This window comes from Chiloscyllium plagiosum, unplaced genomic scaffold (assembly GCF_037043375.1).
Source record: "Chiloscyllium plagiosum isolate Xiang-an unplaced genomic scaffold, Cpla_swu_hap1 HiC_scaffold_18, whole genome shotgun sequence".
Classification (NCBI taxonomy): domain Eukaryota; kingdom Metazoa; phylum Chordata; class Chondrichthyes; order Orectolobiformes; family Hemiscylliidae; genus Chiloscyllium; species Chiloscyllium plagiosum.
In genome coordinates, this window is record NW_028270156.1 from 58,189,214 (window position 1) to 58,213,534 (window position 24,321).

At 42.2% G+C, this 24,321-nt stretch overlaps 1 protein-coding gene across 8 annotated transcripts in view; it reads left to right on the forward strand.

Moving 5' to 3' along the window:
• LOC122557922 (kielin/chordin-like protein) overlaps window positions 1-24,321 on the forward strand; it is a 334,780-nt gene that overhangs the window by 291,259 nt on the left and 19,200 nt on the right. For 6 of the 8 annotated variants that reach the window (XR_015760203.1, XM_043706141.2, XM_087996706.1 and 3 more), the window contains 10 exons: window positions 26-116; window positions 781-863; window positions 3,235-3,328; window positions 6,884-6,966; window positions 9,360-9,465; window positions 10,546-10,977; window positions 14,289-14,371; window positions 18,213-18,353; window positions 19,023-19,188; window positions 23,106-23,227. Coding sequence is in view for 7 of the 8 variants with exons in the window: in XM_043706141.2 (XP_043562076.2) it covers window positions 26-116; window positions 781-863; window positions 3,235-3,328; window positions 6,884-6,966; window positions 9,360-9,465; window positions 10,546-10,977; window positions 14,289-14,371; window positions 18,213-18,353; window positions 19,023-19,188; window positions 23,106-23,227 (1,401 nt within the window). In the remaining variant the exon portion in view is untranslated. The remainder of the gene's footprint in view (window positions 1-25; window positions 117-780; window positions 864-3,234; window positions 3,329-6,883; window positions 6,967-9,359; window positions 9,466-10,545; window positions 10,978-14,288; window positions 14,372-18,212; window positions 18,354-19,022; window positions 19,189-23,105; window positions 23,228-24,321) is intronic. The other 2 variants (XM_043706142.2, XM_087996707.1) reach the window with 2 other exon arrangements.

Sequence of the window (24,321 nt, forward strand, 5' to 3'; positions counted from 1 at the left end):
TTGACCATGTCCTTTTCTCCTACAGTCAGGCTCTGTTGCTTGCTCCCCGATGGAGTGCAAAGTTCGCTGCACTTACCCTTTCCATTCTGAAGGAGAGTGCTGTCCTCTTTGCATTGGTGAGTGCATCAATGATTTCGACAAGCCCTTCAGATGTGAGCAGTGAGCACTGAGTTTTAGCACACTAGCTGTTTAACTTCAATGATTGTTATGATTGTATTTCCTTGCTTGGTGTTACTTGGGAGCCAGAAAAATTCTAATCTCCTTGTCACTGTTCGCTCACTGTGTCTCACTCACTGCACTAATACTGATCCCACTGTTTGTCTACCTCACTGTGTTAATCATTCTCCCACTCACTCTCTCTCCCTCACTGCACTAATCGATGTCCCACTGGAGGAAGCAGCAAAACATTTCATTATAAAGCGGCAATGGATGGCGATGTACATACAACTTCTTTTCTCAAGTGTGTCTTATCTCAGAAGCTTCACTATATAGAGATATTTCAGAAAAGGGAGATCAGCTGCATTCTTCCATGTCCCAGACTGTGGGATGTCCCAGGGCAGTTCACCCATCTGTGTTCTCTGTCATTGGTGTGTTAGTTCATAGCTTCGCTCAGATGGAACCAAACATCATTATCAAGAGATAGGTGCCCATCAACCTGATGTGCTCTGAAAGCTGACATTAATCAGTGGCGAGCAGTTACTGACAATGAACAATGCCTAATTATTGGATTCATCTGTGTTGTGGCTGCATTCACGTATTCACATGGTCCTTGTTTTACAGATTGCAACTATGAAGGGAGGAAAGTCACCAATGGCCAGTCATTTCAGCCTGAAAATAGACCCTGCTACCAATGTAAATGCCAAGTGAGTGTGGCTTCACGAGGTGATAATTCCTGATTTTTGGCTAGATGGAAAGAAATTTATTACAGGACAATATCAGGCACCATGTTGGAGGGTGTTGTGTGTGTGTGTGTGTGTGTGTGTGTGGGGGGGGGGGGGGGGGGGGGCGGGGGCTGAATGGAGGAGGAGGGATGGACCTTAAACATATAGTGAACAAGAGGGGGATTGCAAGTCAAATAAGGCTGCGGTTCAGTCGCAAGAAATTAATGTTGTTATGAGCTATATATTGAATGTAGTTGATAGACTGATTCACTGTGTAGCCAGCCTGCGTTATGGCTGAATGTTGCATGGAACAAAGTGGCTGTTGTCCCAGACAGAATTAGTGTTCTTAATGACCACGATTAAGGTGTTTTAATCTGAGGTTTACATGTAAACTCAGAGTGGATGTCCCCAGTTTAAGTCATTCTAATAGCAAGCTTTCTGTGTAAATTCTAAAACAAAGAAGGTTATTTGTTATTACAAGCATTGCCTGGATGTTTAAAAATGCAACATCTTACTAATTCAATTTGCACAAAGATTAGATACACTTGAAAACAAAAAGATGCAATTACAGCATGGAATTGTTTCAGTTTTTGTATCAGATCTGTATTTTCTTAGATGTGTTGAAGTTTTCATTGCAGTGAAGGACTTGTAGAGCTTTTTCAGTAAGTTGCAATGTTTATTGTTGTCAATGCCAGGAGGTTGGTTCTCATGTGATCTTGACGTTGGAACAGATTGGAGAGAGGCCTTCTCCTAATTTTAAGGTGCTGTTGTGAGCAACCTTGGCTGCTCAGTTGGCCAAAGTAGATTCAATGGTTTTGTTGATGGTTTCTCTATGTCTGAAGAGCTGCTTTCTACTTTAAAAATAGGCAACAAACATGATGATCTGACCCAAATTATCTTGTTCCAAGTTCAGCCCATGTTGTGGGCTTTTTTTTTCTAATCATTTATGTGATGTGGACATTGCTGGTTGGCCAGCACTTATATTGCCCATCCCTAGTTACCCTTGAGAAGGTGGTGGTGAGCTGCCTTCTTGAACTGCTGCAGTCCACCTGCTGTAAGTTGACCCACAATGCACTTAGGAAGAGAATTCCAGAATTTTGACCAGGCGATAGTGAAGCAATGGTGACACTCGGCTCCATCTTTAACCAGGTAATGGCTACGGACTCTTGGCCCACAGTGCCAATGCAAAATGTCACGTGGCATGCTGCAACATCTTGACAGCCTTTTGATTTCACTTGTTAAAATGGAGCTTTTAAATTTGTAATACCAATGTTCATGGGCAAGCAAATATTGATCTGATGTTGATGTCAAAGTTTGGTTGCAAATGATCATTTTGTTTCTAATTACCAACTGCCAGGTTAGTATCAGAGAATGCTAGTTCTATAAGTTTTATTATCAACATCTTTTTTAATAGAGCTATTTGAATCAGACAAGGGAAGAGAGTTTAAGTTCATATGTTGACTTAAAAAAAAAATCTCGGACCACACAAAAGTTTCAATATCAAAACACACTTTATTTAGATTAAGCTGGTGAGAGATGAAGTCTATAGTCCAGAGTATCAAATAAGATAACCTTGGATGGACTAATGACAGATCTCTGATTTTTAGCAAAAAAGCAGCATATTTTATAGCCCTTATGTGCGTAACAATTTCATATGTTTCAGTTCCCTCACAATGTAATGTTTCTACCTCTAATTAAGTTCTTGTAATTAAAATTAGATGACTAACACATTTTAGTCTTGTTCACATCGGTTGAAACAAAGTTATTGATTTAAATGTTTCTACATCTGGTGCCATTCTCTTGTGTCAAAGCAGATAAAGCAAAAAAAAATAATCAGTATTTTATTCATTGGAGGTGATGACAGTTCCGCCTGAGAAAGAACAGCTACAAGGTTATGTCAAGAGTATTACATTCTTAAATTCATTCTCACGGTTGCTGTGACTGCCATTTTAAAAATGTAAGACAAACTATTATTGCAAGATGGAAACTTTAAATGGAGGCTTTTAACTGTTGGTTCCCCAGTACTTTATCACATGGTAATGTTTTGTGATGTTCATGATTCTGTAATTTTTTTAATATTTCCTGTGATTTTTGGAAAATGTTGATTTGTGAGTTTCTATCTCCCCAGTGCATCCCCTTCTACCTCATTCCCTCCATCCCCCCCCTTCCTCTCACCCTCCCCCCTCCATCTCCCTCTCTCTCCTCTCTCTCTCTCTCTCTCTCTCTCTGTGTTACTCCATCTATGTTGGTCTCTTTCTCTCACCTTCTGACTCCACATCTCAATCTCCCTACTCTGTAACTCAGTTTCTCCGTATCACCGTCCTCTTACTCTCTGTCCATCTCTCTCAAACAGTTTGGAGAAGTAAGTTGTGACATTCTGATGTGTGAACCACCTTCCTGTGAGAATCCCTACTCCATGCCTGGTGAATGCTGCCCAACTTGCTCAGGTAAGATCCAACAGTGTTTCAGTCTTAGATCCAACAGTGTTTCAGTATTTATAACTCATAGTGACGTTGTGCCTGCATCTTCGTTTCCATGTTTTACTGTGATCTTACTTGTAAACCATAGGTTGGCAGCCAGCTTTGTCAAACAGCCAACATTGACAAGGAGATTCAAGACCAGATCAGTTTCCATGGAAACAAGGATCTCAAGTCAACAAAAAGTCCAAGTTCACATAGCAGTTGTCATCACTGCATTCCTGTCCCATACTGAATATCAGCAGCACACCGAGCTAGAGAAATTTCATCAGCAAAGTCTCTGCTTTATCTTCCAAATTCTGTGGGAGGACCATTGAACAAATGTTAGACTATTTCTTGTAGTTAGCTCAATGAGCATCTGAATAAAGCTTCTGAAAATCAGCTTCACCAGATGGAGCACTGTGTACAGAAAATCATCTCCACATCAGGTCCTGTTTTCCTAAATCTCGAATGGCCAGTGTTCCAGAGAGAACATGGATCCAGCACATCATATTTTGAATTAATTTCTTGTAGCTGATTCTTTACTGTGTGACATGTTTGTTATGCATCAAATTGTGACTGACTGGTTAAGAAGTGATTCTTTTATTCACTCGTGGGCTGGTTGGACAGCATTTGTTTTTCCCTCCCCAGTTGCCCCTTGAGAAGGTGGTGGTGAGTTACCTCCTTGAACCACTGCAGTCTATGTGCTGTAGGTTAACTCAACAATGCCCTTAGGAAGGGAATTCTAGGATTCTGACTCACTGGCAGTGAAGGAACAGGAACATATTTCCAAGTCAAGATGGTGAGTGGCTTGGAGAGAAACTTACAGGTGGTGGTGTTCCTATGTATTTGCTGCCTACAACCTTCTAGATGGAAGAGATCATTGCTTTGGAAGGTGCTGTCTAAGGATCTTTGGTGAATTTCTGCAGTGCATCTTGTAGATAGTACATGCTGCTGCTACTGAGCATCAGTTGTGCAGGGAGTAGATGCTTATGGATGTGGTGCCAAGCAAGCAGATTGCTTTGTCCTGGATAGTGTCAAGCATCTTGAGTGTTGTTGGAGCTGCACTCAGCCAGGCAAATAGGGAGTATTCCATTGTTCTCCTAACTTGTGCCTTGTGGCTATTAGACAGGCTTTGGGAAGTCAAGAAGTGAAGTACTGTGTCGGGAGTATTCCAGCAAATGTAATGAACTATTGCAATTGCAGGGATTTTTACAGTGGCAATCAGTTTCTGTTGGGAGCAAACATTGGGTCAAGAGTGCACAGTGCTGTCCACTGATCTTACTGCATCTGCTTCTGCACAAGCTGTTTGTAAAATCACCAAGTGGATGATGCAAAGTAGACTGAACTGCAATTAAAATCAATGCCATTGGATTTGACCATTTTAATGCCACTGTTTTCTTGGTCATTGTGCTGTATGTCCCTAACTTGGGCAGAAAACTGATGGAGAAATACAAATCAGGTTCTTAGGACATACATAGGGCCACTGAGCCACTTTAATGACCTATTAATGGAGCATCTGTCTTTCTGAACAAAACATGGTGAGCAAAAATCAGTTACCTTTCCCCTTTCTATATTCCTTCGTGGGATGTGAGCATCACTATAGTAAGGCCAGCATTGTAACCATTCCCTGATCGTCCTTGAACTGGGTGGCTCACTAGGTGAATTCAGAGGGCAGTTAAGAGTTAAGCATGTGGCTCTGGAGTCACATGTAGGCCAGATCAAGTTAGGTTGGCAGATTTCCTTCCATGATTCTGATGAACCCAGAGAATTTTTTTTACTTGTTCAATATCCAGATATTACCATGATGCCATCATCTCCCAGCTTGTGAGACCAGGATTAACAAAATGCTCCATGGGGCTTTATGGAACAGATAGATCACTGCTTCCTTGATCTTGCCTCCATTTCTGGATTTGAAAATTTCATCACAGTTCCTTCTGATAATATAGGGTCAAGGGTGTCCTGCAGGTAGGCTGCCTACAATTTCAGTTTTAATCCAGAAAGCTACCTCTGGGCAGCCTTTTTTGAATAGGCAGCTTGCTACATCAATTCTGATGAGGCCAATTTGTTAAAAACTTATGTTTTCACTGTATCTTCCAAATGATCAATCCATTGTTTCAATGACTGAGGAGCAACCAGTGGTTGTAATACCATCCTCCCCTGTCCTCCTAACATGTGACTGGCTCAATGATTTTCATGTATGTAACAGTGTGGCTTAATCTGGTGTGTAACTGGTTCATTGTTGTTTGGTTTGGTTTGTGGTAAGATGGTATCCACACTCCGCTGAGTGACCATGACTCGGCTTTATTAAACCTAATTGCTTACAAGTCATGGTAAGACAGGGCATATTATTGGATCTGAGAGACTCAAGAGTCCAGGTCCATGTGATCTGACATCCAGGTCCATGTGATCTGACAACACTATTGTATTGTTCCTTTTTCATACGCTGAGTGGCTATTCTTAAAGTAGATGAACTCTTTACTTCACATCACTTCTCAATTTCTTCAACGGCTCCATTTTTAACCATCATGAAAAACCTCCGTACTCCCAATTCCCATCTCCCCCACTCCACACGCATATTTTTCACTTGAGGCATCAGTCTCCAATTAGCATTCTCAGCTCTCTTGGAAGTTTTACAGGATGCAAGGCCTCACTTATCATTGTCCGCAGCTCTTCAGAGGATGCGAACATTTCTGGAATGCTATCAGAAACTAGAAGTGCATCATTGTTGTTGGGAGAATAGACTTCAGAATCAGGAGGGGGAAGAAATTCCTGCATAGCTCTGTGGTCTGCAGTATTGCTAAGGTGTTTTCCACAAGACTGCCCCTATTCTGCGGCTTGCTTCTCCCTGACGGTCTTCTTCAAACTTCAAGGAAGATGTCTGCTCTCTTGCAAGAGTGTCTTTTTTAAACATAAGATTAATTAACTACAGGGGACATTCATAGTTCCTCTGGAACTTTCATAGTCAGTTCATAGTTTGTAGTGATCTCTGAGTTCTGAACACCTCTGTGCAAATGAAACATTTTCCCCAAGCTTTTGCTGTGTTCGTTGATTGAGAACAATGGCTGAACTTGTAAGAAATTTGCAATAAGCTTTCCTCTTTGCACCTCAGTTGAAGTTCCTTTTTTGTGAGACAAAAATAGAAATATTGCCAGAAAAGCTCAGCAGGTCCAACAACATCTGTGGAGAGAAATCAGAGTCGAGTGACCCTTCCTCAGAACTTTCTTTTTTATGCTTGATTTTAAGATCTGTCAAGATATTGTGTCTCTCTAAGCTTTTTACCAATTAATCCCAAATTTGTTGAATGAGGGATATCTGATACATTTGTATGCTCTTTCTGCCAGTTACGCAGCCCATTAATTTCTGAATGTTGACCGTTGACATGGTCCAAGTTGGATTTAAGCACTTCCTTTTCCCTGCTTGGCTTTTTATCGCTGTTTGTCGTTCTTTAACTACTTGTTGCTGGATTATTTCATTAATTTCATTTTTTTCTCTAATAATGATAACTTTGTTTTCCAAGCTTTCTTATTTAACTCCTCTCTGTAGTGTGTCTATATGATGGCCAAGTTCTGGAAGATGGAGGATATTATATCTCAGCCACTGATCCCTGTGTCGTCTGTCTCTGTAAGGTAGGTGTTGTCACAGTGAGTGGATGTGATCAATGCAAATGGGTTGTTTTTCTTTCATTGAGAGTGTAGAATGTGAAGACAGAAGTTTAGAAGTCCCAAGCATTGAGTGATATGAAAATGAAAGGAACAATACTTTTCCAAGGTAATAATCCCACAGAATAAATTAACATAAAACACAATTGTGGCTGAAATATTTAAATCATTGATAAAAAGTAGTTGGTCAAATGAGAATGGGATTGGCTATTGATGGGGAACACATGTATCTTAAAAAAACTGAAAGAGCTGCAGGTGCTGGAAATCTGAAACAAAAACAGAAATTGCTGGAAAAGCTCAGCAGGTCTGGCACTGTCTGTGGAGAGAAATCAGAGTTAATGTTTCGGGTCCAGTGACCCTTTCTCAGAACTTCCAAGTAACTAGATTTCTCCTGTACTATTGTCCATGGCTGAACAGTGGGATTGTGAGGATGGGTGAAGGAACTTTGCTTTATTCTCAAACTTAAAGCACCGGTTACACAAAAGTTTCCTCAGAAGGTGGAATGCAGTTCCCGATAGGTTACATGCCACTCAGAGGAACACTGATGTTTGGATAAATGGCTGCTCATGTTCTTACACAAAGTAGACAACAAGTGCTGGATCAGAGTTTGGTTTAAGGAGACATGTGATATTGAATAGAATCCGAATACCTGGAGGTCCTCATTTCGGTGATCTAGGCGCTACCAAAATGCACCATGTAATTGGTTGTTTCTGACCACCTCACTAGCTTTTCACCACTCTGTTTTGTCCAGTTATTACTCAAGCTGCATGTGGCTGAAGTGTGGCTCCTTGAATGTATGGGTGTATTTTATTCTTCACCTACATGGATTAAGTCGAGCACTAGACATGTGCACAGATGGTAAAAGTTGTCAAAAGGCAAGGGAGAGGGAGGGAGGCAGGCAGTCACCATAATCAGGAGAGAACTTAAATGTTAGAAGCATTAAACGTATTCTGACCTGGGTCTATCACTGAATGAAAGATCAATGTCAGTATTGAAGGCAGAGCAGTCAAGAAGACAATTATAGGCCAAACTGCATTTAGAATTTGTCAATATCTGCTCATAATGAAAGTGATTGCTATTTATAAAAATTATTGATAACAATATTCAGGGCAGCATGGTGGCTTAGTACTTAGCACTGTGGCCTCACAGCACTGGGGATCCGGGCTCGAATTTCAGCCTCGGGAGACTGTTTGTGTGGAGTTTGCACATTATCCCCGTGTGGGTTTCCTCTGGGTGATCCAATTTCCTTCCACAGCCCAAAGATGTGAAGGTCAGATGAATTGGCCATGCTAAATTGCCCATTGTGTGCATGGACGTGTAGGTTAGGGGTAAATGTAGAGTAATGGAGAGTGGGTTTGGGTGGGATACTCTTCGGAGGGTCAGTGTGGACTTGTAGGGCTGAAGGGCCTGTTTCCACTCTGTAGGGATTCAATGAGTATTCACATTTAATGAATGTTTCCTGTTCATTATTGAAAAGGGGGCCTCCACTGGTTATTAAGGCTTAATTGGGTCAGCTTGTATTTTGAGTCAATTCTGTAAAAATAAAGTTGATTTCAAATTGGCTACAGCGCATGAGGATATAAGAGTAGATTTTCAAACAGTTGTTTCGAGGGGGTGCCAATGAAGATTGTTCAGTCACCACACATTTCAGCAAAAGGTCTCATCAAATTGGGTGACTATTATAGAAAATGAGATACCTCATTTTACTGTTTGTTGAATGGAGAAGGTCACAATGTGATGTGGTCTCCTCTCGTAATCTAAGTTTAGCAGTGATCTTTAGATGAGATTAGATTAGATTCCCTAGTGTGGAAATAGGCTCTTCGGCTCAACAAGTCCGCACTGACCCTCCGAAGAGTAACCCACCCAGACCCATTTCCCTTTGACAAATGCATCTAATGCTACGGGCAATTTAGCGTGGCCAATTCACCTGACCTGTACATTTTTGGACTGTGGGAGGAAACCGGAGCACCTGGAGGAAACCCACACAGACACAGGGAGAATGTACAAACCCCACACGAACAGTCGCCCGAGGCTGGAATCAAACCTGGGTCCCTGGCGCTGTGAGGCAGCAGTGCTAACCACTGAGCCAACGTGCCGCCCTGTGATTTGACCATTCCATGTACAGTGTGAGCTTCTATCCTGAATCTAAAAAAAATCAGAGATTCTAAACCCCCTCTCCCAAACTCTGGGTTGGAATAAAACTTGTGTCACAGATCAGTATTTCACTCGTGTAAGTTATTAATTTGCACCTTGATGTTCAGTTGAGGTTTTGTGCCAATGTTGATCTGTTTGGTGCTGTTCTTGTGTGAGATACTGAGATAGTTTTTCAATAGCATGACTCTCTGCCTCTCCCACCCCAGGAAGGCAATGTAGAGTGTGACTGGAAAGGAGATAGTTGTACAGAGTTGGAGTGTGAAGAGCCTTTACTTCATATCCCTGGCAGCTGCTGTCCCATGTGTCCTGACTGTAAGTACCCTCTTCAGTGGAGCTGGTTGAGGACTGGTCCTCATGATAATTAGTTTTATCAGTAACTTATCGGGGCACAAAATAATTTAAAATGTCAAGTTACATTTTGAAATATGATTTAATTCTAATGGGTATGGAAGGTTTGTGTTATAAAGAAAGGCTGGACAGGCTGGGACCTTTTTCACTGGATTGTAGGAAGTTGAGGGGTGACCTAATAGAAGTTTATTAAATAATGAGGGGCATGGATAGAGTTAATGGTAGTTGTCTTTTCCGTAGGATGGGATTTCAAGAGTAGGAGGCATATTTTTAAGCTGAGGAAAGGGATTTAAAAAAGACATAAGAGGCAATTTTTTTTACACAGAGGGTGGTTCACATGTGGAATGAACTTCCTGAGAAAGTGCTGGATGCTGGTACAATTACAAGTAGATTGATGAGTACATGAATAGGAAAGGTTTGGAGGGATATGGGCCAGGAGCAGGCAGGTGGGACTAGTTCAGTTTGGGATTATGTTCGTCACAGACTGGTTGGACCGAAGGGTCTGTTTCCCTGCTGCATGACTCTATGACTCCATGATCCTTGATCTTTGTCTGAGATGGGACCAAAGGGGCACTTCTGAGATCCTAAGTGCAATTCCAAACATAAATTCCAAGCTTAATTTCAGTGTAAGTCCTGACGGTTAGTTTAAAGATTAAAAGGTCCTGAGGTTCTTATAATCTGCTCTAGCTCTGCTACTTCATTGGAGGTGCATCTGAAAAATAATTCCCGCGTGTCAGTGGAGTTTTCAAGCACTTGCTGGTAATTATTGCTGGTGAAACAGGAGCTGATAAACTCCTGTGATAAACTACCATTTCAGTACTTATTCACCCAAATAGTGACTGGGTCATTTCATCTTAAAGCAGTGCAGACAAAGACACATTGAAATTTTCTAGAGGCAGTTAGATTCTATGATATGCTAAAATCATATGGGTATGGAAGGATGGTCTGGATGAAACTGATCAACTGCTTCATTGATATTATCACAAGAGTCATCAACAATTTTTGACCTCTGATTCTATGTCCTGAATTTCCATTCTTTTCCAGTATCTACTGAGAGCTCAGTGTTGTACCCTCCTATCACCGACAATATGATCCCTGAGAAACCGGCACCAACACGGTTCTCCCGAGGACATTGGAGAGCGACAGTTCAGCTTCATCCCTCTGGCCTGGATGGCAGGCTGTTATCTGTGTCTCCTTCAGCCAGTCCCACAGCCAGGCAGCACACCCTGCATCGGATTTTGCTGTGGAGTGTCAGGAGCAAGCTAGCGCAGGGATTCACTGCTTCGCCTGAGAGATCTGAGATTGTCACAACACAACAACCAGTGGTTGGACACACCACAGAAATGGACAGGAGCACCGGCAGTATGGACCAGAGGCACTCTGTGACACAGACTGAGCTGCCTTCACCAACAATGGCCAAAACCACTTCGTTAAATGCTTCCAATTTTCAAGGCAAGATTTTCCAGGAAGACTTGAGTAAGCACAAAGGGAGAGGAAGAAAGAAAAATGTTCAGCTTGGGTGGTACATGGATAATGAGGACCTGAGTGAGGTCAGATCAGGCTACAGGTGTAGAAAAAAGTCAGAGATGGTTGTGAGCTGATTAATGCTGTTAGTGAGCTAACTAGAACATACACTTACACTCATGAACCAAAAAGAAGTGTTCAGTTTGTTAAACACCACTTGCAGGAAATCAAGAGCACAATTGCCTAAACAAGATATTGCTAATATACCAGGTACATGTTTTGAGCTTGTGATAGGATCGTAATGTTGATTGTTCCATTAATTCATAAAGTACTAAGCACTTTCACTACCTGTAGATTCAAACACTGCTCACTGCAGATGACAGTAAAATCACCTTCACAAAATACCCACTGCTGCAGTCTCAGGCACTGAGTGCAGCACAGAGCGAGAGCAAGATACAAAACCAGACGTAATAATTTAATATTAAAAGAAGCACACAAGAAGAAACAATGTGCTATGAAGCCACTGACATTGACTAAGTGATGCACTCCACGAGAGAGACATGCATTGTTTGATGAGTACTCTCCCTCAGACATAAGAGAACTTCAGCCTAAAAGGAACATACTGTCTCTGGACTTGTGTTTTCCCAATTTTTAAGGTTTCCCATGTGGTTTCACTACTCAGTCAATTCTCTCAGAATCTCATCTGCAACTTAACACCACTTCCTATCCTTTCAGTAATGCCATGTCTGCTGCACTTCTTGATGTTGACAGCCTAAATCCTCTGCTTCAAATGAGGCACTGTGTCCTTGATATTGTTTCCTATCTGCCCCCGATAGTGCCTTTTAGATACTTAGTGTGTGCTGAAAGCTGTCTGATATGAATATCATATTTGGAGTTTGGATCTTAGAATAGTAGCAGATGGAGTTGGCTGGTTACTTTTCTGAAGGATTTAAAGGACATAACTAGACAGTAATTTAGATTATTGCAATCTCCCATGTGACTGAGTAGTGAAACCACATGGGAAACCTTAAAAATTGGGAAAACACAAGTCCAGAGACAGTATGTTCCTGTTAGGCTGAAGGACAAGGCTGGTAGGTGTAGGCAAAGCGGGATGATGAGGGAAATTGAGGTTTCGGTCAAAATAGAACTGTATAAATTCAGTAGGAGTATACTTAAGAGGGAAATCAGGAGGACAAAAGGGGGGACATAAGATAGCTTTGGCAAATAGAGTTAAGGACAATCCAAAGAGATTTTACAAATACATTAAGGACAAAAGGATAACTAGGGAGAGAATAGGGCTCCTTAAAGGTCAGCAAGGCAGCCTATGTGTAGAACTGCAGGCGATGGGGGAGATATAAGCAAATATTTTGCATCAGTGTTTGCTGTGGAGAAGGATATGGAAGATATAGAATGTGGGGAAATAGATGGTGACATCTTGAAAAATGTCCATACTATAGAGGACAAGGTGCTGGATGTCTTAAAATGCATAAAAGTGGATAAATCCCCAGGACCTGATTAGGTGTACCCTAGAACTCTATGGGAAGCTAGGGAAGTGATTGCTGGTGAGGTGCTGGAAAACTGGAGATTGGCTAATGTAGTGCCACAATTTAAGAAAGGTAGTAAGGAAAATCCAGGGAACGACAGACTGGTGAGCCTGACATCAATGGTGGGCAAGTTGTTGGAGGGAATCCTGAAGGACGGGATTTACATGTATTTGGAAAGATAAGGACTGATTAGGGATAGTCAACATAGCTTTGTGCATGGGAAATCGTGTCTCAATAACTTGATTAAGTATTTGGAAGAATTAACAAAGAGGATTGATGAGGGGAGAGTGTGGATGTAATTTATATGGACTTCAGTAAGGTATTCAACAAGGTTCCTCAAGAATGAGGCCTCATTCCTAATGAAGGACTCCAGTCCAAAACGTCAATTTTGCTGCTCCTTGGATGCTGTCTGACCTGCTGTGCTTTTCCAGCAACACACTCTCAACTTTGATCTCCAGCATCTACAGACCTCACTGTCTTCTAGCAAAGAAGGTTACCTGTGAGTGAACGGAATCTTGATCAGATGGGCCAATGGGCCAAGGAGTGGCAGATGGAGTTTAATTTAGATAAATATGAGGTGCTGCATTTTGGAAAGGCGAATCAGGGCAGGACTTATACAATTAATGGTAAGGTCTTGGGGAGTGTTTCTGAACAAAGAGACCTTGCAGTGCAGGTTCATGTTCCTTGAAAGTGGAGTCGCAGGTAGACAGGATAGTGAAGAAGATGCTTGATATGCTTTCCTTTATTGGTCAGAGTATTGAGTACAGGAGTTGGGAGGTCATGTTGCGGCTGTACAGAACATTGGTTAGGCCACTCTTGGAATATTGCATGCAATTCTGGTCTCCTTCCTATTGGAAAGATGTTGTGAAACTTGAAAGGGTTCAGAAAAGATTTACAAGGATGTTGCCAGGGTTGGAGGGTTTGAGCATAGGGAGAGGCTGAATAGGCTGGGGCTGTTTTCCCTGGAGTGTCGGAGGCTGAGGGGTGACCTTATAGAGGTTTACAAAATTATGAGGGGCATGGATAGGGTAAATAGACAAAGTCTTTTCCCTGGGGTGGGCAAGTTCAAAATTAGAGGGCATAGGTTTAAGCTGAGACGGAAAAGATTTAAAAGGGACCTAATTGGCAACTTTTTCATGGAGAGGGTGGTGTGTGAATAGAATGAGCTGCCAGAGGGAGTGGTGGAGGTTGGTACAATTACAGCATTAAAAGACATCTATATGGGTATCTGAATAGGAATAGTTTAGAGGGATATGGGCTAAATGCTGGCAAATAGGACCAGATTAATTGGAATATCTGGTTGGCATGGATGAGTTGGGCTGACAGGTCTGTTTCCACGCAGTACATCTCTATGACTCTATGACTATCTGCATAAGGACTAATGGGCTCCAGCAAAGGTATTCATATTGCTGCTACAAATAGTGAGGGATTTAATAAGATTTTTGAGTTACCTTCCTAGAATCAATCCCTCATGGCTGTATGTTCACACCATCCAATAAAAAACTGAAAGATTGATCAATATTCCACAATTCACTGTTGATGCTAAAGTAACTAACATGTTATCATGAAATAAGTGGCAGGAACACTTGACTGAATTTTTTCCTGACTTGATACAAGTCACAATCCAAAAAAATATTTACTTCACTTGAACAATTCTTTGGGATTAACATGAACCCTGTCCATAGCTTTGCCTCTGGATCATTATAGAGGAAGATGTGGTGTTCTTCCAGGAACATTTTCCGAAGCAAGTAAATGCTGACATTCTTTTACTTTTCACAGGCTGTTTATTTAATGGCGTGAACTACACCAATGGATCTCAGTTCATCCATCGTGATGAGCCCTGCCTTCAGTGTCAATGCTCCGTAAGTAAACATTGTGTAACTTACGTCTGATGGAAACTGATTTTGGGAATAATCAATTCAGGGGATGATAAAACATTAACTTTCAATTAAAGATATATATACTCAAAGGTGCATTCCATTTCTTCATTCCTGGAGCAGATCATATTCTGCCAGTTTCATCAAGTGATGGCTTGCATCGCTTCCTAGTACACACAGATTTGACTGAGTTGTTCCTGGCTTTGCTTCATTGAGGTTTAATGTGATGGACACAACTGAGGACTATGGGAGAGCACATTGCAGTCCAGGAAAGTGGTTTCATCTTTTGCATTGCTGTGAGTACGTTTCGGGTAGATATTCCCCTTCAGTTCAGCATTGCTGACCACTCCAACTAGCAGACCTCATTGTCCCTTACGCTCCATGGTATGACTGCTGGTTTTAACGGAGGACCCAGCCCCTGATCTCTTCTTTTTCAGATATCTATATGAATTGTGAACATGGACTGAAGAAGGTGTTGTGGGAGCTTTATGTCACTTTGCAGTAATGGTCAATCCCACTCTGAACATTCCAGCCACATAGGAGGGCACTGGGAGATCATTCTGTGCAGTCACTGGAGATGCTACCGCGTGAAGAGCAATGATACATTTAAGTTATGTCTGTTATTCAGAGCCTGTTATTCAGAGCCTGTTTACTTCTGCACACAATTCCTTTAAATCACTGCAGTGGCTGTACACGCACAGCATCTTAAAGGGGACAGGTTGTGAACTGTTATTGAGGTATCTTCACTGCTTATACTGTGAACACCTAGAGGCAACGTTGGCAGATAGAAAAGGCTAGCAATTCATGCAATGGGAAGAAAGGTGAGGGAAATGCTGCACAGAAACTCAGCAAGGCCTCTGAGCCTGTCCAATAGGATCCCAACACTTTTATAATCTCCTTTCCCCCAGTCTGTCTGCTGTGCTGGTATCACAGTTATAGTTGCCACGTTATAGTTCTGCCCTGGGATGTGTGAGATCTCACTGGTAAATCCAACAAGGTGGATAGAGCAAGTTCTGAACCGTGGTCAACAGTGTTTGTGGATGATATTGAGTCATTAGGTGACAATGAAGAACCTGAAGAAAAAGCTGTGAAGGTCAGTAATCCGAGGAAATGGACCCTGAGTTCGGGAAGAGGATTGGGGTTCTGGTGGAAGTTTATCAATCTGAACATAATGAGGGTCAGCTGAGGATTAGGGATCAGCAAACAACAAGCTGAAGGAGCTGGAAATCTAAAACTCAGTGTTTGTTCAATACCCTCAGCATTTGTTAAAAATCACACAACACCAGGTTATAGTCCAACAGGTTTAATTGGAAGCACTAGCTTTCAGAGCGCTGCTCCTTCAGATGGCATCTGTGGAAGTTAAAAGTCATTAGACACCAGTGATTAGAGATACAAGGCTGAATCTTGTTTGTGATAAGTCCATGTTGTTTTGTGGTTTTTGTTTTGGAGAAATTTATATTGCCAGGCTTAGTGAGTTTTCTCGCTTCATTAATTGCACGCTTTGTCCTATGATGTCTCTCACGTCTAATTCCAGTCCCAATCTTATTGTGTGTCGTTCCCAGAACAACTCACCATCCACCGAAAGACTGTCATTCTTGGCAGTCTCACCAGCTTTGAAAGATGAGCACTGGCAATCCAGTGTTGCCCCTCACTAGTAATGTCATGGCACGGCAGTTCTGAAGCGCTGAGAATTCCTTGAACATTCTCTTACTCCTGTCACTGTTTAACTACTGCGCCGCACACTTTACCTTAGCTACATTGTTATGGACCACACCAGACTCCATCAAAATATTTTAAGAAGGTAGCCCAGACCCTAACCTTTTCTTATATTAAAGGCAGATGTGAAGTGTACATTCCAGGTGTGATGTAGCTGGTCAAATTATTCAGCTTTAAGCAAAACATAATTTATTTAAACTCTACAGTTCAAACATGTACAAAAGAAAACAGAATTCAGAATAATTTAACTACTTGAAAACCCAACCGACTTGGTGTAACAACCTAACTAAGGAGCTGTTCCAATTCCCGAAACATCCCACAAACACATCCCTTGGCAAAAGGGAAATTCAAGAATCCCTACAGTGTGGAAACAGACCCTTCAGCCCAACAAAAACTCAGGTTCTTACAGTCAGAAGAGATTTCAGAGAGAAAGCCAATCAGGAAATATCTGCTGAAGCTTGGAACCTTCCCTGGACTACAACAGCTTCTTACTGTTACAACTAAAATAAATTAGAAAAAACCTGAACTGAGAGAACTGACCACTCCCCTGCCATTGTTAAACTAGGCTCTGCCCAGCCATTTTGACACCTCTGCCTCTATGACCCCTCTTTTAAAGAAAACCTAAGGACAAACTAACCCTGTTAAAATGACAGCCTCATCACAACATCTTGTCTAAACACCCTGTATATTAGCACTTCCCTGTCCTCTGCCCGCTGGAGACCTGTGGCTTGTCATTGTCCAGCTGAAAATGTAACATAGAGGCAAGTGTTCAGACAATTCTGAACATAAGCTTTTAATTCCAGAAAGCAAAAGTGAAGACAAACAAAACCACTAGAGGCTGAGGTTTGTCCCGACAGTGAAAACCAGATTTCAGCATCATTACCAATAAATATTTCACAGTTTGCAATTCTCTACTGCACCCAGCTCTGATCTCCTGAAGCCGGGGATCTCTGAAGTCCTGGCTGGTATGTAGCACCTGACTCCGCTGAGCTCTGTCATGCACAAGGAAAGCTTCCTCCTTCCCCAACACATCACCTCCTTGCATGTTCCAATTGTGCAGAGCGGAAAGCCACACAGGCAGCTAGCAAGTGCTGTAGGTGTTAAACAGATATTTCCGAGCGCCGTACATCAAGATGTCATCATCCTGTCCCACCCCAAACCCTTTCTTACTGAGAAACAGCCTGTCTGAGTCTTTGTGTCGAAGAGCTCCTTGATCTGGAAGCACATGCTCTGGCTATATCGCCAATGGGCTAACTGGCAAAGGAAAAGTTTCTGAGAGTTCAGTGCCAAGTCACCAAGCATTGAGAGATCGAATAGGCAGCTCTGAGATGCAGCTCTGGTCCAATCCTTGAGCTGGGCGCTGCACACAAGGCATCCCTGCCAGAACCTTTCAATGCTACTTTCTGGTGTGCCCTACAGTGTGAGCGTGTGCTCCCTAAGCAGCCTACCAGTGTGATGGAGAGGTGTGCAATGAGGGATTGGCAAATCCCAGATGCCAGTATTCATGGATAAGGCGTACAGGCAGCTGAGATGTTGTTTGGCCATAAACAGTGTGGAGTTTGCTCAGAGCAAGCAGAGAGCTGAATCACCTGCTGTGATTTTCATGTTCAGTTCTCCTGACATCGAGTTTGCTTGGCACATTTGATGAAATGGAAACGTGAATATCAATGGGATATGTTGGGCCATTAACAAGGTGTTTAACAAGCAATAATCCCTCTCGAGTGGAAATTTGTGGCTGTCCAATGAAAGTCCAAGTGCACTGCTTGTGAAAAGCATAAAATATGGAGCGAGGTGCTCCCGACGTTAAGGTTAGCCTGACCAGAGGTCTTCTCAGATTCTGCCACGAATCTCTCAATAGCCCACATTTTTAAGACCTTTATGAGTCTGCCCATAGTATCAGTTATTTCTAATGTTACACTCCCATCTGCTGGCAGCAACCAGACACTGCGGCAACATTGTTAATTCCTTTGTTCTGTGCCTATTTTGACTGTTAGGTTGATGTAATAGACAGATTACAATTTGAATTGAGTTGTTTGAATTGTAAATAAATCTGGTGCAAAAGAAAAGAAATTAGTTCTGTTCTGACTATTATTATATTTCCTATTTTTAGGAAGGGACAGTTATGTGCAAGTCACAGAAGGGGCAATGCCAGGTCCTGCAGTGTGATTTACTGCAGCAGGAGACACCAGTGGGTCAATGCTGCCCAGTATGTGTTGATTCACTGTGTGCGCACCAGGATCAAGTACATGAGGTGAGGCTGCCTGCTCTTTCCCAAAAGATGTGAGGAAATAATTATCCCCTCGTATCTCCGCTGTTCATGATGTTTGCTACTTTGTCACTGCAGCTCCCCTCCCGATTATGAATAAGAAATGACAGAGAAAGCTGGCAGTGAGGCCCCATGCTGTGTAGAACGAGGCAGCATTATCCATCTTCCTGGGCAAAAATCCCTGCTTCGAGCCTGTTCCAACATTCAGGAAAATTACTGCTGATGTGCAAGGAGTAGAGTAGAGTGATGTTGACTATCCTGGATTCTCCACTGGCAACTGTTCTGTCCATTCTGTCTGCCCTCAGTCTGGAGTAGAATTTGGAATTTGATCAGAAATCCAGATTAACTTTGTGCTCCTTTAGTTTTCTGGCTGCTTCTTCAGGATCAGTAACGGTGATAGTTCTGGGACCAAGTTACTCCCCAATCACCTTTGGTACAGGTTGAACACAATGTAGAACTCTCCCTGTATTGTCCACCAAGCACATCCTGGCCAGGATTGCTATGGTTTAGATGTAGAGTTCCACATGTATCGTGCCTCTGTATTCACATTCCCAATTTTTCAGGAGCTAAAATATCTAAAAGTTAGTCCGTTAGATGGTCTTTTGTGATTCTCCCCATTCATCTCTCTCTCTCTCTTTTTGCTGTTTGTGACAGGGTCAGACTCACTGGCTGGATGGCTGTAATCTCTGTCATTGTAACAATGGAACTTTGGAGTGTCATCCCAAGCCGTGCTCTCCTCCCAGTTCCTGCCCAGCGCAGTCTGTCTTGTCCCAGCCTGATGGAGAATGCTGCATGAGCTGTGTCCCGACAACAAGACCAAGTAAGTCAGCATTAAATATATCAAAGCGATTCTTCCAAACACGGGTTTTATAAAGAGTACTTTTAAAAGGGTACTATATTCATTGTATTCAGGTGCTGCTGGAGTGCAGAACCGTTTCTGATAGGGATCCATTCTATTATCGTTGGGACTTTGTAAAAATGTAAAAATAAATCCATGGTTCCAGTGTTTTGCAGAAAATTTAACCAACAATGCCACAAACTAATTGACTCTTTCTTTTCATAGAGCCATAGTGCACTGAAACAGACCCTTTGGTTTAACTCCCCATGCTGACCAAATTTCTCAAACTAAACTAGCGTTTGCCAGCTTTTGGCCCATATCCCTCCAAACCTTTTCTATTCATGTACCCAAATGTCTTTTAAATGTTGTATCTGTACCTGCATCTACCACTTCCTCTGGCAGTTAATTCCACACATAAACCATCCTCTGTGTGAAAAGGCTGCCCCCCAGGTCCCTTTTAAATCTTTCCTCTCTCACCTTAAAAATATGCTCCCTAGTTTTGAACTCCCTCAACTTTCGGAAAGGCCTTTGCTATTCAGGTTATCTATGCCCCTCATGATTTTATAAACCTCTGTAAGGTCACCCCTCAACCTCCTACACTCCAGTGAAAAAGGTTCCAGCCTATCCAGCTTCCTCTTACACCTCACACTCTCCAGTTCCAGCAGGATCCTTTTCTGAACCTTTCCAATTTAATAATATCCTTCCACAGATAATAGTGAATGATTATGATGTAGTAGGCATCACAGAGACTTGGTTACAGGGGGGTCAGGACTGGCAGTTAAACCTCCATGGTTTTTCAACTTATCGAAAAGACAGAGAGGTGGGCAGAGGGGGTGGGGTTGCCTTGTTAGTTAAGAACAAAATTAAATCTATGGTATTGAATGACATAGCGTCGGATGATGTGGAGTCTGTGTGGGTGGAATTGAGGAACCACAAAGGCAAAAAAAACATAATTGGAGTTGTGTATAGACCTCCTAACAGTGGTCAGGACCAGGGACGCAACATGTACCGGGAAATAGAGAAGGCATGTCAGAAAGGCAAGGTTACATTGATCATGGGAGACTTCAATATGCAGGTGGACTGGGTAAATAATGTTGTTAGTGGATCTAAAGAAAGGGAATTCATGGAATGCTTACAGGATGGCTTTTTGGAACAGCTTGTCATGGAACCCACAAGAGAGCAGGCTATTCTGGACCTAGTGCTTTGCAATGAACCAGACTCTATAAAAGATCTTAAAGTAAGGGAACCCTTAGGAAGTAGCGACCATAATATGATAGAGTTCAGTCTGCAGTTTGAAAGGGAGAAGGCAAAATCGGATGTAATGGTGTTACAGTTGAATAAAGGTAATTATGAGGGCATGAGAGAGGAACTGACTAAAATAGACTGGAAGCAGAGGCTAACCGGGAAGACAGTAGAGCAAAAATGGCAGGAGTTTGTAGGTATAATTGAGGACACTGTACAGAGGTTCATTCCCAAGAAAAGAAAGATTAACCGGGGAGGGATTAGACAACCTTGGCTGACAAAGGAAGTCAGGAAATGTATTAAAGAAAAAGAGAGATCCTATAAAGTGGCTAAGAACAGTGGGAAATCAGAAGATTGGGAGGGATACAAAAGCAAACAGAGGATAACAAAGAGTGTAATAAGAAAGGAGAGGATCAAATATGAAGGTAGGCTAGCCAGTAATATTAGAAATAATAGTAAAAGTTTCTTTCAGTACATAAGAAACAAACGACAGGCAAAAGTAGACATTGGGCCACTTCAAACTGATGCAGGAAGCCAATTGATGGGAAAAAATGGAAATAGCAGGAGAACTTAACAAGTACTTTGCGTCAGTCTTCACAGTGGAAGACATGAGTAATATCCCAAAAATTAAAGGGTGTCACGGGGCTGAGTTGAGTATGGTTGCCATTACGAAAGAGATAGTGCTAGAAAAGTTAAAAAGTCTTAAAATTGATAAATCTCCTGGCCCCGATGGGATACACCCTAGAGTTCTGAGAGAGGTGGCTGAGGAAATAGCAGAGGCATTGGTTGAGATCTTTCAAGAGTCACTGGAGTCAGGAAAGGTCCCGGATGATTGGAAGATGGCTGTTGTAACCCCCTTGTTCAAGAAAGGATCAAGGCAAAAGATGGAAAATTATAGGCCAATCAGCTTAACCTCGGTTGTTGGTAAAATTCTAGAATCCATCATTAAGGATGAGGTTTCTAAATTCTTGGAAGAGCAGAGTCTGATTAGAACAAGTCAACATGGATTTAGTAAAGGGAGGTCATGCCTGACAAACCTGTTGGAATTTTTTGAAGAGGTAACAAGTAGGTTAGACCAGGGAAACCCAGTGGATGTGGTCTATCTAGACTTTCAAAAGGCCTTTGATAAGGTGCCACACGGGAGGCTGCTGAGCAAGGTGAGGGCCCATGGTGTTCGAGGTGAGCTGCTGGGATAGATTGAGGATTGGCTGTCTAACAGAAGGCAGAGAGTTGGGATAAAAGGTTCTTTTTCAGAATGGCAGCCGGTGACGAGCGGTGTCCCGCAGGGTTCGGTGCTGGGGCCACAGCTGTTCGCATTATATATTAACGATTTGGATGAGGGAACCGGGGGCATTCTCGCGAAGTTTGCCGATGATACGAAGTTAGGTGGACAGACAGGTAGTACTGAGGAAGTGGGGAGGCTGCAGAAGGATCTTGACAGGTTGGGAGAGTGGTCCAGGAAATGGCTGATGGAATTTAACGTGAGCAAGTGCGAGGTCTTGCACTTTGGCAAAAAGAATAAAAGCATAGACTACTTTCTAAATGGTGAGAAAATTAATAAAGCCAAAGCACAAAGGGATCTGGGAGTGCTAGTCAAGGATTCTCTAAAGGTAAACATGCAGGTTGAGTCCGTGATTAAGAAAGCGAATGCAATGTTGTCTCTTATCTCAAGAGGGTTGGAATATAAAAGCAGAGATGTACTACTAAGACTTTATAAAGCTCTGGTTAGGCCCCATTTGGAGTACTGTGTCCAGTTTTGGTCCCCACACCTCAGGAAGGACATACTGGCACTGGAACGTGTCCAGCGGAGATTCACACGGATGATCCCTGGAATGACAGGTCTAACATATGAGGAACGGCTGAGGATACTGGGATTGTATTCGTTGGAGTTTAGAAGATTAAGGGGAGACTTAATAGAGACGTACAAAATAATACATGGCTTGGAAAAGGTGGATGCTAGGAAATTGTTTCAGTTAAACGAGGAGACTAGGACCCGTGGACACAGCCTTAGAATTAGAGGGGGTCATTTCAGAACAGAAATGCGGAGGCATTTCTTCAGCCAGAGAGTGGTGGGCCTGTGGAATTCATTGCCACGGAGTGCAGTGGAAGCCGGGACGCTAAATGTCTTCAAGGCCGAGATTGATAGATTCTTGTTGTCTCGAGGAATTAAGGGCTACGGGGAGAACGCTGGTAAGTGGAGCTGAAATGCGCATCAGCCATGATTGAATGGCGGAGTGGACTTGATGGGCCGAATGGCCTTACTTCCACTCCTATGTCTTATGGTCTTATGGTCTATAGCAGGGCAACTAGAACTGTACACTGTACTGCAAAAGTGGCCTCACCAATGTCCTGTACAACCTCAACATGATATTCCAACTCCTACTCTCAATAGTCTGAGCAATGAAGGCAAGTGTGCTAAACACCTTCTTAATCACCATGGCTACCTATGATGCAACTTTCAAAGAATTATGCACCTGATACCCTAGGTGTCTCTATTTGACAACACTAGCTAGGGCCCGGCCACATTTCATTTGCCTACACAGCTACTATAATTGCACTTCAAAATAGCAATTAACATAGTGGGAAAGACTTGGTTGCGCTCTGACCTTTTCTAAATATGTTCTTCCATTGCTCACTATACTGCTATCTTCCTGCAGAGGGCACTTCATGCACTGTGTTTGGAGAGTTGCACTTTACGACCTTTGATGGAATCATCTCTAACCTCAATGGAACCTGTGCCTATCTTTTAGCCCAGGATTGTGTGTCAAATCATTTCAATGTAAGTATCATTCATTTGACAGTTGTGCTACGTTTTGATTTTGTCAATTTTGTCCTATCTAAAGTGGACTAAAGCAATGAGTAAACAAACCATTTTCCTATTTAAGCCTACAATAAAGGCAACCATGGATACACGCCACTTACAAGGGGGCTGTGGTATTTATGGTTGGGTTTAGTCCCACAGAATTAGCTATTGGTCTCAGTGAACCACACAAGCAGAAGGCAAACTGGCTCTATGAGAGAGGAAGTTATCAGCAAGAAACGTTTTATCATTCATGTTCAGCGTCATTCATTGAGGGGGAGACAGAATGTACCTCAGTGGTCAGTAAGATTGAGTGGAAGTGAGAAGCTGTAATCCTATTCTTGTTAGATATTGTAAGTTAGACCATAAATGGTAGCAGCCACTTTACTCCTGGACCAGACTCCAACCAACAGCAAAGACTTATAACCTGCATCTTACACCTTGAAAATTTTCATCCAGTGATTCAAAAAATAGATGGGCAGTTACCTTAAGGGAGATGTTTGGCTTGTGGGAATAGAGGAGCGAGGTTAATACAGGGAAATAAATGTGTAATATTGTTGATCCATCTGACTTTGTTCTGTCATTTTTTTAACTGGAGATAGAATCAATATTATCTGGAAGTTCTGTCCATTTCTCTATCCAGTGTGTGCACAATATTTAGACAAGGCAGTACCCATACTATTTTTTGGCAACACAATATGGAGCATTCCAGTGCTTATAGATCCTCACCAACTTGCTGGGGGGTGTAATTAATACAGAAGAAGACAATTGTATGCAAATATTTGGCAACGTACTTGAAAATTGAATGCAGGTAGAACAACATGATATGTTTTGGTCAGGAAACTGAGGAGGCTGCATACTTCTTGGAAAATCAAGAGTCCAAATGAGATTGAGGAACAGAGATCTGGGGATGTTGTTGCACAAATTAATGAAAGTAGTGACACAATAAGTAAGATTATATATGTTTTAAAAAGCAAACAAACCTTTGGTGTTTATTTCTAAAGTGATAGAATTTAAAAGCATATAAAAGATATATTAATCCTGGTTAGATCACATGGAGTACAGTAAAAATG